This window comes from Carica papaya, chromosome 1 (assembly GCF_054855325.1).
Source record: "Carica papaya isolate Zhongbai chromosome 1, ASM5485532v1, whole genome shotgun sequence".
Taxonomy (NCBI): Eukaryota; Viridiplantae; Streptophyta; class Magnoliopsida; order Brassicales; family Caricaceae; genus Carica; species Carica papaya.
In genome coordinates this window covers 8,037,235-8,050,439 of record NC_142309.1, presented here as the reverse complement: position 1 = coordinate 8,050,439, position 13,205 = coordinate 8,037,235, and the positions used below count along the sequence as shown (strand labels likewise).

The window sequence follows — 13,205 nt, the reverse complement described above, 5'->3', positions numbered from 1 at the left end:
TTCTTTCTTTACTCTAGAAAAATTATATCTCATGTTATTTAAAAGAACTTCTATGGATTTCTTATTTTGTGATGCATGTGAACTAACTAAACATAAAAAGAGTTCATATCATATGAGTAATCATAGAAGTCCTACTCCTTTTAAGACTATTCCCTCTAATGTTTGGGGATCTACTCAGAATACCTCCTTAACTGGCCATGAATAATTTGTTACTTCATTAATTGTTATACTAAATTAACATGAATTTATCTATTGAAAATCAAAACTGATGTGTTCCCATGCTATTTTATTTCATAAAATAATATGTACACAATTTAATACTAAAATTAAGATTTTAAGAACAGACAATGGTACAAAATATATGGATGCTGGATTATGTACTTACTTAAAGTCTAATGAAATAATCCATCAAACGAGTTGTATCTACACCAATGAACAAAATGGTCTTACTGAGAGAAAAAACATAAAAATATTAGATGTATCTCGATCTCTTATATTCACCATAAATCTACCCAAAAGTTACTAGAGAGATGCAGTTCTTGTAATTACTTATTTTATCAACAGAATACCTTTAAGAGCTCTCGATTTTAGAAGCATTTAGAAGTTTTGCAAGGAAAAAATTCTTATACTATTCCTCCAAAGGTGTTTGGATGTATTTATTTTGTCCATACTAAAAATGTAGGCAAGTTAGAATATATGACCCTTAAATATGCATTTGTTGAATGTTCCCCTACTCAAAAAGTTTACAAATGTTATCATTCTCCATCTACAAGATACTTTGTAATTATGGATGTTATTTTTAGAGAAATCCAAACTCAACATCTCTTCAGGGGGAGAGTGAGAAAGAAGAGGTAATGCCCGGTATGCACACTTTGTTAACTCTTGATAGTTACATTCAGGGGGAGGGTTCTAATTCGAAAGGTCTCATTCAAAGAAATAATGTGGGGCACTTAAATAAACAAGACTTGAAGAGATACTCAAGAAACAATAAGACAGAGAAATCCATCGTGCAGTCTAACCCAGGTCAAGATTCTTACTCAGTTCCTGAAAATATCGACGAGTTACCTCTATTTTGTGATTTATTCAATGTTGTGGATAAACTCATTGCTTTTAAAAAATTAATCAAATCTTGCACTAAATATCATATGTCTAATTTCGTTTCTTATGACTCTTTATTTCTCTCTTCTAGAACCTTTGTCTTTTTTGTTTCCTTTGTATCTATTCCACAAGATTTGAGAGAAGATATAGGAAATCCCAAATGGAAGGAATGTATGATTAAAGAAATGAAAGCATTGCCAAAAAATATAACACTAACCCTAATTTTGTTATAATGAAAAAACAATATTACCTGTAAACAAACTTTACTACTTTCACCCTTTATGTTATTTACCTATTCCCTAATTTACTCTTGGTTTCTTACAATGTGATGTCTGAAAACCTTAGATGTGATGTCTAAGTTTTTATCCCCAAGTAAATTAACCTTAACTTGTTCTACATCAGTATAAGATTTTTTTTTAACACTTTCCCTTTTTTAACACTTTCCCTTACATTAATAAAGATGTAGCCAATTGTCGTTAGGCAAATTGAAGCAACAGCACGCTAACAAATCAGACAGAAAATCTTTCTTTTCTAATTTCTATAATTTACTAACCAGAAAATTGGCAAAAGGCAAACTCTATGTAAATGAGACTTCAAATTAAATTGAAAACATGTATAATCTCGAAAGCATGTGCTAACAGCCATTTCAAACAATAATTGAAGTAACTGATTTTCATGGACAGAAAAGAAAATCTATTACGAGAAAAGGAAAATACAAAGGGAGAGAATAGTGTAACCTCTTACAAACTGGTACAAAATAAAATAAAGAAACAAAGGTCAAGTAGCTGATGTTAAATCAATTTTTTCTTTTTTGCCTGAAAATTGCAAGGAAAAAATGAAAAACATGGCTCATGTTAAGTCTATTAAAAGTTATTTCTTGCCTGAAAACTCAAACACAAGCAACTGGCCAAATTCAAGAGCAGAAAAACATGCAAAATATATACAAACTAATGAGATTAATATTCTAACTAAACCAATTAACCAAAATGTATGCTAGGGGAAGCAACTCATTCCATGCTCTTCGGTTTTTGATCTTTTAGCAGTGACATCTTAGTGATCCCGACATGAGAACTCAAACACATGGAGCACCACAAGCAAAGAACCGACAACAATTCTTGCTGATGCATCATAGTAAACACAATCACAGTGGTGAAATAGTAGTACTTGAAAGTTGAAAACACAAATTGATAATTGGTGCCAAGATTTGTTGAACATACCGCTTGTCTAAATGCAATGCAAACTTCTCTTGCCATCTGCTTTTCATTAGGTGTCAGTAACACAGGGTACCTAACCTGTTGGACAAGATAACAACACGTATTCTTGAATACTTATTCAATTAATATAAACATATCTTGTATTAGTCTATGTTATCTAACTCGATAATGGCAATATTTTGAACTAAAATCTAATTCTAAAATTGCAAATTGACCTTATTGTCCAAACTCCAAACAATTGCATCCCTTAATGATCTTCTTTTATGATAAAGCTTAGAAATGCTATAACATTCATGTCTTTACACAACACATGGGTTTCACTCCATATTTGTTCACATACCACCAGACATACATTTTCAACATGCAAAAAATAAAAAACAATGTATAACATTTACCTGACAATTAAGCATTGCCAAAATAGGAGAAAATATCAAGAAACCAGAGATTTAAAAAAGTTTAGACTTTATACAGGCTTATGCATGGTTTAGGCTGGAACAGTAGAGAGAAAGAACATGAAAGATCTTTTAAAACTAAATATATTTTAAGATTGCTATATACCTCCTTTCCATCAGGGTTTCTCATCACAACTCCATCGACAACAGGAGACTTCCTTGCCTCAGCATGTGCATATTCAGGGCCAACAGTATATACCTATGTTCATTGAATAGATGCCCCATCAACCTCTCGAGGTTCAAGGCAGAATTACCAATTAAGACATAAGATGTGAATTCTACATATAAAAAGGAATGCAAATAAAACAAGAAAAGAATCTTGTTGAGCCACAAAAGAGAGCAAAAGAAGTGTTTCAACAGATTAAATGTTTTGAAATCAAATGATAATTACCATGAGCAGAAGCAAAAGTAAAATCAGAATATTTATTAAAATGATTACTGACCAGGACTAGCAACAACAAAATGAACCATAAAGATTTCAGGCACCATGTAGATGCGAAGAACCACCTATGTGATACACACATGAACACAAGAAAAAGAAGCAAATAAAGAAAAAGGAGCAAAAACTTGAGATCTCCAACCTTTTTTTTTTTTTTGAAATAAAAAAGTAAGGTATATATATATATATAAACAAGGTACAAAGAGAATTTACAATCATGTTAATATATCAATGATATTCCCAAAATTCACGTCACTAATAATATTATGAGCTAACAATATTAACTCAAAATAATATAACTACCTATCTTTTAGTCTGTTAATACTACTTTCAGTATTGTCAAAAACTTTACCATTCTTCTCCTTCCATGTGACCCAAAAAACTGTCAATGGAATCAAGTTTGCAGTTTTATTTTTTACAGATAGTCCATCCCAAACCAAAATTTCCTCTCTAACAGATCCAGCAATTGCTCACTCAATCCCCAACAGTCCATAAATCATACACCACAAACTGTGCATAGTCGGACACCACAAAAGTAGATGATTGCAAGTTTTCTCAGCTTGAAGACAACAAATGCAGCCATTAACCAGGATCCTTCCTCTAATTTTCAGTTTATCAATTGTCAAAATTTGTTCCCAACAAGCTTCCCAAGCAAAGAAAACAATATGGGGGGGGCAGCTTTTGTTTTCCAGATTTGTTTTACCCAGAAAATAACCCTACCCTCACCATTCTTTCTACATAGGAATTTGTAATATGATTGCACAGAGAAAATCCATTATTCCCAAGTTTCCACCAGATTTGGTCCTCACACATAGGTACCTTCTGATTTTCAAGAATCTGCATTAATTCTTCAAACTCACTCACCTCCCAATCATTCAAATTCCGGGAAATTTCGATATCCCACACAGCTCTTTCATTCACAAACTGGACAGCATTCTCCACACGCAAATTCTTGGATTAAGCAATGCTGAAAATATTGGGAAATACACTTCTGAGACAACCCACCCCACACCAATCATCATCCCAAAAGTAAATCTTGTTGCCTCCGCCCAGTTTCCATGAAAAACATTACTGAAAGTTAGTCCATTGCATCAAAATTTTCCTCCACAGGCCTCTCCCATGAGGGATAGTAATTCTACAGCCAGCCCTGCTCATCATGAAAATACCCCATCTCGAATGTACAATTCTCCTCCACAAACCGTTTTCTTCTTTCAAGTATCTCCACAAACACTTACCATGTAAACCATTATTCATATCATCCAAGGATCGAATTCCCAACACCCCCATTTTGGGAGGCTCTTTGACAATATCTCATTTTACAAGATGGTATTTCCGATCATCATCACCATCACCCTAAAGGAATCTACATTGTATTGCTTCCAATCTTTTCGCCACCTTGGAAGGGATAGTAATTGTTGATAGATACTATATTGGGAGATTAGATAAAGTGCTCTTGATTAATGTACATCTCCCGCCTTTAGAGAGGAAGTTTCTCTTCAACCCTGAAAGTTTTCTTTCAAACAATTCATAGATCTCCAACCTATCAGAGAACCTGAGATTTTACTTTCTTTTTTTTTTTTTTGTTGATAAAAAAATGTACTATTGAGAAAGAGAAATGAACATCACAAAAAAAGATACAACAATTAAGATATTCAGTTAAACAAAAAATAGGACAGAGAATAAAGTATAAAAGAAAAAAGCATAAGCAAATAAAAAAAATGACAATTGATCACGTGACTATTGCATCCCAAATTCTATGGAGTATATTTAGAGAGATGTTAGAGTATTTCTCATGAGCCTTGGCCCTAGGGAAGCCAAAAATGCCATCTTCTCCCTCAGAATCGTCCAAAAAAGCATGAAACTCAAATATTCAATGATTTCTTTGCAACCAAATTATCCATAGAACTGAAACAACACCTTTTGCCATCACAGTCTTGCTTCCTTCCTTACCCCTATACCGCCAATATTGGAATCGATGAAACATTCCAATGAAGGAGGTGTTATCTATGCTAAATTATATGTGTCAAACAACTTTATCCATAACTTCCATGCCACCTCATATTGGAGGAAAAGATGATTGTGTTTCCCTTCCTCTACAATAAATCACACAAATGTTAAGAGACAAAGCTCTGTTAAGCCTACAAGTCACAACAGCTCGTTTGGTATTTAACCGATTCAAAATTGTGGTCCACGCAAACACCTTCACCTTCAAACGAACCTTGACTTGCCAGAATGTTTAAAAGGGGTATCTTAACATTCAGATCTTTTTGGTTATATGATCGGAAAAGGATTTACAGCCGAAGATTCTATACTCTATGCCCTGCAATCTGGCTGTAGAGAAGGTGAAAAGATTGTAATAGGCTCAACATGGTAAGGAGTTCTTCAATTTTTCTATCATTCAAACCGCAAAAAAAAGAAATGAAAATTCCAATTTGGAGTACTGTTGGTAAGGCAGAAAAACTGGTCAAATTGGGGCTTTGTGACATGAGCAGATGCCAAATAAGTGCAGAAATTGAGTATCTAAAGGGCAAACACCCCTCCAATAATCTTCCTAGAGAAGGACATTGGATCCATTTCCCACATTATATCTGGTAAGAGGGGTATAGAGATTTAGCAACTACAAATGGCCTTTTGTGGACTTTGGTGTTAGGTGGATCTTGTGACCACTGCATGCCAACTTTTTCACTAACTCCCAAGAACACTTTTGATTACTTTATATCACAAGAAGTTTTGATCCTATGAGAATCTTCATAGCCATTTAACCAATAATAACAAATTTCTCGATTTTAGATTCCTGATACCCAACCCTTCAAATGTTCTAGACCTACAATACATATCTCGTTCACTAAATGATCTCTCCTTCCCTCTCCATTCCTTGCCCATAAAAAGTTTCTCATCTCTCTCTCTAAATACTCGATCACTCATGCTAGAACCTTAAACAAAGACATTTAGTGCATTGAGACACTAGACAAGCACACCTGAACTAGTCTAATTCCTACCCCCATCAAAAAAAGATCCCTTTTCTAGCTCTCTAACTGCACACACACTTTACTAACCACTCCTTCCTAAAATGGCTCACACTTAGGATCGCCACCCAATGAAATGCTTAAATATGTAATGGGCCTTTTTTTTTAAATAAAATATGTAATGGGCAAGGTCATGTATCTTATTACATCAACTAGGTTGCTCACTTTATTATCTGCCACATTTTCTCCCACCAAAATACATGGCAATGTTAATGTGAAACCCTGACATAGCTCAAACCCTCTCACTGAGATTACTACAATAGCAATCAACCAATTATCATGTGACAAGAATGAAATCATGTCATCCACAAAAAGTGGAGGTGAGACCTCAAACTTATCCTTTCCAACCACAAAGCCTTCAACTGCCCCTTTTTCCGATCCCTATTCAACATTCTACTCAAACCATCCACCACCAAGGTAAAAATAAATTTAGATAAAGAATCTCCTATTCTTATACCCAAAGGACACCGAAAGGACTCGTGTATTGCCATTCCCTTCCGATCCATCATTAAGTCTAGAAAACTCTAATTTATCGTATTTTATGACGAGCCCTTCCTTTTTTGTCTTCGCATATATTTTACTGATTCATTTCTCATAAGGAACATTTCCACGACTTGTTTTCCTCCCACAAAGGCACTTTGATTTAGTGATATAGTGTCATCCAATATCTCATTAAAGGTAGTGACAACACCTTAGTTATTGTTTTGTAGACACCAGTCACCAAATTGATAGGGTGATAGTCTGATACCCTTTTTGATTTGTCTTTCTCAGGTATAAGGGTAATGAAAGATGATAGAAATTTCTATATTCTTTGCTGCCACTGACATTCGGCAGCTAAATGGGTTCAAGCAACCAATTACAGAAAAATATAGTACGTCAACTCTATATGAGAACATGCTGCGTTTAGCTTCATTTTTCTGATAGAGGCAAAGGGAATGCAAAACAAATTCATAATACTGATAATGTTGAGCTCCTTTTATGTTTTCCAAAAAAGAATAACAAAAAGTCCAGAGAAGATAATGAACCAAACCGTTAATAAGTAGTATTGTCCAAAAAAACCAGTATCCTCCTGACATCCAATAGTTAAAATTAATAAAATTGCAGAGGTTTTTTGGAACACACAAGATTGCCATAGCTACTTACAACATCAATTAGAACATATTCATTGATAACCAATAAGAATGTTAAACAAAACAACCTTGACATCTGTTCCACCAGTTGGCATAAATTCCTCATATATATAAGAGCCTTCACGTCTCACTCTTCTAACCTCAGGGTGGAATTCACTTGACCGGTTCCCTACCTAAAATCAAAATATTATTACATACAACCATAGATTACAGAACAACAAATAAATCAAAACTTTGAGATAAATGGAAATGGAAACCGTAGACGCCTTATAGGAATCTATAATTTGAATATTAAGTTCAATTGTTGCAGCTTTGACAGCAAGAACTACCAATTACAACCCACCTATGCAACCCATACGCAGAATAGCCAATTTGAAAGAATGATCTATATGGTTAGGCCTTTTTTTCTTTTTGAAAGAAGAATGATCCATAAAAATCGGATAAATTCTTCACTAGAAAAAGTGAAAACAAAAAGCTGTAGATGGATGTACTACCTTCCTAAACAATTCCTTCATGCCTCCACCTGCTGAGCTCGGGTAGTATATCATTATGCTATGATCATCCCCTTGACAAACACAAACAAGTTATTTACTATTTATGCACACTAGAAAAGTAAAAGCACGAGGTTGATATTTTTTTGTGACCTCAGGCACACAAGTGTTTTTGAGGGACCTCGTTGCCCGCCTTACAAAAAACACTGGGCTGTATACTGATAATCATTTTACTAACTTTCCCTTCAGTTGTCTTTTCAGGTTGTTCCCTTTGTATTTGCTTGAAATACCTTATCCCCCCTCCTCCTACATCTCTCTATCTAATATAATTTATAATTTTTATCCAAAAAAAACAGCAGGCTGATATCTTTTCTTTTTCCCCAAAAGGAATGAGAAAGAAAAATTTTATATCTAAGGGGGGGGAAAAACTGCATGCATGCAATGAGTACAAATGCAATAAATTAGTATGTATTATTAATAGTAAAATAAGCAACATACAAAATGTTTTAGAAACAAGGATCATAATGTTATGCAAGAACTTGCATGTGGTAGCCTTTATCATGCTCAAAGCTTCTAAAAAAAGGAAGTTAATTTCATGGATAAATAGAAGATATGCAAGAACTCAGAGCTAAAAACAAGAAACTTATACTCTTGCGCTGTACCCTTACACATAGAAGCTATAATACACAGCTTCTTTTTCCTGCACCTTTATGATGGTTCATGTCTCGAAGATCCCCCAAAAGGGCAAGGAGAAACTTAGATTTAATTCTAGCCCTGTAGATACACCCTAAAAAGCAAATATATATGTGTATATATATATTGAAGTATCATTACTTTAAGAATTAGAAAAAATAAAGCAGAAACAAGTTTATCATCATTAAAGATCTCTAGATCTCTCAATATATGATATACAAGCCACATTTTCAATAATATATAATTTGAGTCCAAAAAAGGAGAAAATGCAGAAGAATACAAATTTTCTGATGAATATCTAAAATTAAAAAATAATAATACTAACAAAAATTGAAAGACATTCAAAATCGTAAACTTGTGGGTTTGTTATACTTTGTGATGTGTGATCATTGCCCACCTGTTATTGAGACACTCTAATATCAATAAAATGCTGTGTCTGACTAACAGACGAACAATCCTCTTCTTCGGTAAGACTGTCTCCATCAATCAAAAGAAAAAGAGTCCAAGGCCAAACTTCTTGGACCCTTTAGAAGGGTGATTTAACACTCTTATATACTTCTCCCTTATATAAAGAAAGTAGCTTTCATATTCTATTCAATTGTACTATTTTGTTTTTCAGAATGTTTACTTATTAGCAAACCAGAAACTGGCTTCAACGAATGCAGCCAATAAATTAGCCTTTCATTCAGGTTTGAGAAAGATTAAGCTTACCATCAACGGGCTTTTCAACGAATGGCTTCCAAAAACGTTCTCCATGGACCTCAACAAAATCTTCTTCCTCAATAAAATAATGCAGGTCTTGATACGGCACTTCTCTATTTACAAGGGCATATCTAGGAACAGGGATTCCATACATCTCAAGACGCTTTAAATCCCCAAAAATAAACGTATTAACTTTTGTCTTTGAATAGTGATAACCATAATAAAATTTGAAACAAATATACTAACTGATATAGTATAATTTGGCCACAATCAAATCAGGAAAGAATTATTGAAACTTGAAACCTCAAAAGAAGTGTAAAATCAGGTTGTTGCTTCTCAGAAGAACAAAAAGGTGCTTTAAAGAATTAGGGTCAAGCAATTTCCAGTTTTGAAATTCAATTCATACCAAAAACTCACAGTTCCACATTCCCACACATGAGAGAGAGAGAGAGAGAGATGAGGGTGGAGGAATTTTTTTGAGAAATTCCAGATCATGCAGAAGGAAGAGAATATGTGCAACCAGTAATATATTGTACCATCAATTCCGAATAGCCCCAGTATAGTAAAAAGTGAAAAAGGTCAAAAAGTGAAAGAAGGTATCGTGAAAGTTTAGACAATATACCTCATATACCTTCCTTCGGTCATGGAGAAGGTGTTGTGGCTCCAGTTCATTGACTAAAAATGGCCTGAATCAAAGAACATTTATGGTTTGAGAATAAACTCTCGTAAATGCAAATTGATGCACTCATGACTCATCTGAAAATTTCATTTAACATAGATAGTCAAGTTTATTTTTTGAAATAGTAGATAGTCAAGTTTATTGCTGCAAACTAGAAGAAATGTCCAAGTAATTAAGGAAACTAGAGATATGTCACCAAGACACACAAACTCCTCTGTATAACTAGATATGAGCCTGTATGAAAAAACAAAAAAAACAAAAAAAGTAAGGATGACGATTGACTAAAATAGCACTAACTGGAAGAGTCTACTCTGGAGAATTAGAAAAAATACTTAAATAATATCCCACAAGAAAATGTGCAATACTAGTCATTATATCATGTGGTATTGCTGCCTCAACTGTGCTCCAGGTTCAGTCCCAAGTCATCAAACGGCCATAGTAAACCTATTCAACATATGTTAACACTGTTCACTAGTCACCACTCGCCTAAAGCATGCAATAAAAAGCAAACCCCATATATTCAATGCACATTATCCATTTGATCCCCTTAACACTTCCCAATATCCTCAAGAAATTGATGTTTCCATTGAAGTACTATGAAAAAACTGTTATGGGCTTCATTCAGGAAAGTGAGAATCGGGAAACATCTTTGATATACTATTTAGGTGTCTCAGAATCATGATTAAAAAGAGCAGATTATCTAGTAATGGAAAATGTCTATTTGATATAGAAATGAGAAGTGGAACTTACTTTCTTAATGCAGCATATTCCTCAGCTTTTTCAAGAGGATATCCAGAGGAATAGAATGCAATCAAGCAATCACAGATTGGCCAGCTGAAACAAATAAATATCGTAATTAAGTTGTGATATCTGGAGACTATATCTGTAATTCTTAAGACACTGACAACAAAAACATATAGCAGAGACAAACAAAAAAATATATCAGTGCCCAGTTGGAGACCAGCAAAATTATGAGCCAGTTGTCTCCCACATTACCATACACTCCCAGATCTTTTTATGCATGTACACATCTTAGACCTTAGCTTCCAATTAACCCCATCAAATACTCTGAATCATTTGAATGACAAATTTTTATTTTTTGTTCACTAGTTCTGGATCCAGAAAATGCATTTGGATACATTTTTTTCCTCCTTATTTTAGAATTTTTCGTTAATGGTTCACCACATTGGAACTGTATGTTTAAAATAAAAATAACATTGAATTCTAGACAATTCAATGTGTAGCTTAAGAAGCAAAATTATTAATTCTAAATTTATTGGAAAATGATGTATACACAATTTCTAGCACAGACTGCCTCTTTGACAAATTTTGGCAGCTAGCATATAATAATTTGAATCATGTTCCTACCTAGTAAAGCTCCAGAAAAGGAAGGAGGTACCCCACGTAACAGTAAAATAAAGAAGAAAACAAGGGAAAGAAAAAGGAGAACATATATAGTAATAACTGTACATCATGAGAACGGTTCATTGAAGATGCCATGTTTCAGCTAATTATCTGGAAATTACCTTTCTATTGGTTCTTCAAGAATAATCTTATCCCCAAAATGGATGACCTACGAAGACACAGTCGACAAGAAATCAATATGAAAAACATAGGAAATAACAGAACAGCAGTTTATACTTTTATTTCAAAAAAAAAAAAACAGAACAGCAGCAGTTACAGAGCGTACGACAAACATAGCAAATATCAAACACACAACACAAAGTAACTATCACATATAAAGCTTTTAAACCAATTTCGTTCAGAAAAATAAAAAGTGTATCAAATTCAACTGTCAGAAGAATAATAGGTAGTTCGAATTCAATAAATCGCAGTTCATCTACCTCGAATTCACCAAAAGCATGTAGTCTCTCCAGTATTTCTCCCATTGGAGCCGAAAAGACCTATAGATTAATATACAGAAACTCATGAGTACAAGCTCTACACTGTAGCAATATCACTGTTATTCTACATTATTAAAATTTAATTATCCCTCTGTTTCTTCCATCATTGTTATAATGCGAATTGAGCACAAAGGAAATAGAACCTCGGGGCCGCATTTCACCTTCTTTTCCATGACGCAAACTCCGATCGTAATCTTCCTACCAACATCTCCTTCTTCCACCTCCATCTCTTTCTCTTTCTCTTTCTCTTTCTCTTTCTCTTTCTATATATGTATATCTACCTGTTTCTCTCTCTCTATCTATATATGTAGATATATCTGTTTTTCTTTCTCTAAAAAGATAGATTCAAAGTCCAAATCTACACACCTCCACTGGTAAAATCCAACTCAAAGTACGAAAAGAAAACAGCAAAAGTTATCAGTTAACCAATCGCGGCCGTGCCCGCCGACCTACAACGGATATACACACACCTGTGAAAACACACGCACACGTACAGAACCAGAATGAGGGAAAAACAAACAAACAAACAAACAAACAAAGAGATACTAGAAGCAGAAACAAGCAAAATGACGAGGGTAAAGCGAGAGCAGGAGGAGAGCAAACTTTATCGAAACGGTGCGACGACGGAAGACTCAGAGAAAAAAATAAAATAAAATGCGTATCAGCCAACGAAAATTGAAAGTAAAAAAAGAAAGGGCAAACGGTGCATGTTACGTACATATATATATATATATGTATGTATAGAGAGAGAAAGAGAGGGTTTTTTGGGGATAAGAATTAGGATTCCAGAATATGCATTTTTGAAAAAGAGGTGTTTTTGCTTCACTTTCCATATATTTTCTTGTGGACGAGGACGTGTAAAAACTAATGGGGGGGTTTTGGATTTTATTATAAAAAAGTATGGACAATATTGGTTGCGGTCTTGTCACTCTCTTAAACTTAGTATTAAATAAAAATTGGTCATGTGTCACTAATTTCAATCTTTATTAAAAGATATATCAACGAAAATTATTTTAACCAATTATTTTTTAAATATAATTTAATCATTTTAATTTTTTTTAGAAAACAAAAATAAATTAAATATTTAAAATAAATAAATAAATATTATAAAATAAAGTATAGAAAATGTTAAGTATTAAATTAGAATTAAGTGTTAGACATTAAAAATTAATTTATTAATTTAAAAGAAAAAAAATTGTGTCCACTGACCAACTACCCAAAAAAAGCAAAATGAAAAAGTAGGTCATGTGATGTTTGTTTGTATTAGTTTATCAGTTGTATATGTCCATTCTTCGTATCGTCTAATCAAATCCCAGTTACCGGTAAAGAATAGATGTAATTTTTTTATTCTAAATTCGAGTATTAAATTAATCTGTT

General features: G+C 33.6%; 1 protein-coding gene across 6 annotated transcripts in view; it reads right to left on the bottom strand.

Annotated features, from left to right (window-relative positions):
- LOC110820283 (inositol hexakisphosphate and diphosphoinositol-pentakisphosphate kinase VIP2) overlaps positions 1–12,550 on the bottom strand; it is a 54,420-nt gene extending 41,870 nt beyond the window's left edge. The window contains exons 1-11 of one of the 6 annotated variants that reach the window (XM_088217846.1): positions 12,432–12,539; positions 11,972–12,298; positions 11,769–11,828; positions 11,451–11,497; positions 10,675–10,758; positions 9,868–9,931; positions 9,255–9,408; positions 7,854–7,924; positions 7,428–7,532; positions 2,871–2,963; positions 2,316–2,390 (exon numbers count right to left, since the gene is read on the bottom strand). In XM_088217846.1, the coding sequence (XP_088073972.1) occupies positions 2,316–2,390; positions 2,871–2,963; positions 7,428–7,532; positions 7,854–7,924; positions 9,255–9,408; positions 9,868–9,931; positions 10,675–10,758; positions 11,451–11,497; positions 11,769–11,828; positions 11,972–12,055 (837 nt within the window). In that variant the 5' untranslated portion in view covers positions 12,056–12,298; positions 12,432–12,539. Of the gene's footprint in view, positions 1–2,315; positions 2,391–2,870; positions 2,964–7,427; positions 7,533–7,853; positions 7,925–9,254; positions 9,409–9,867; positions 9,932–10,674; positions 10,759–11,450; positions 11,498–11,768; positions 11,829–11,971 lie in introns of those variants that run through there. The other 5 variants (XM_088217853.1, XM_088217841.1, XM_088217849.1 and 2 more) reach the window with 5 other exon arrangements.
- Positions 12,551–13,205: the final 655 nt, after the last annotated feature.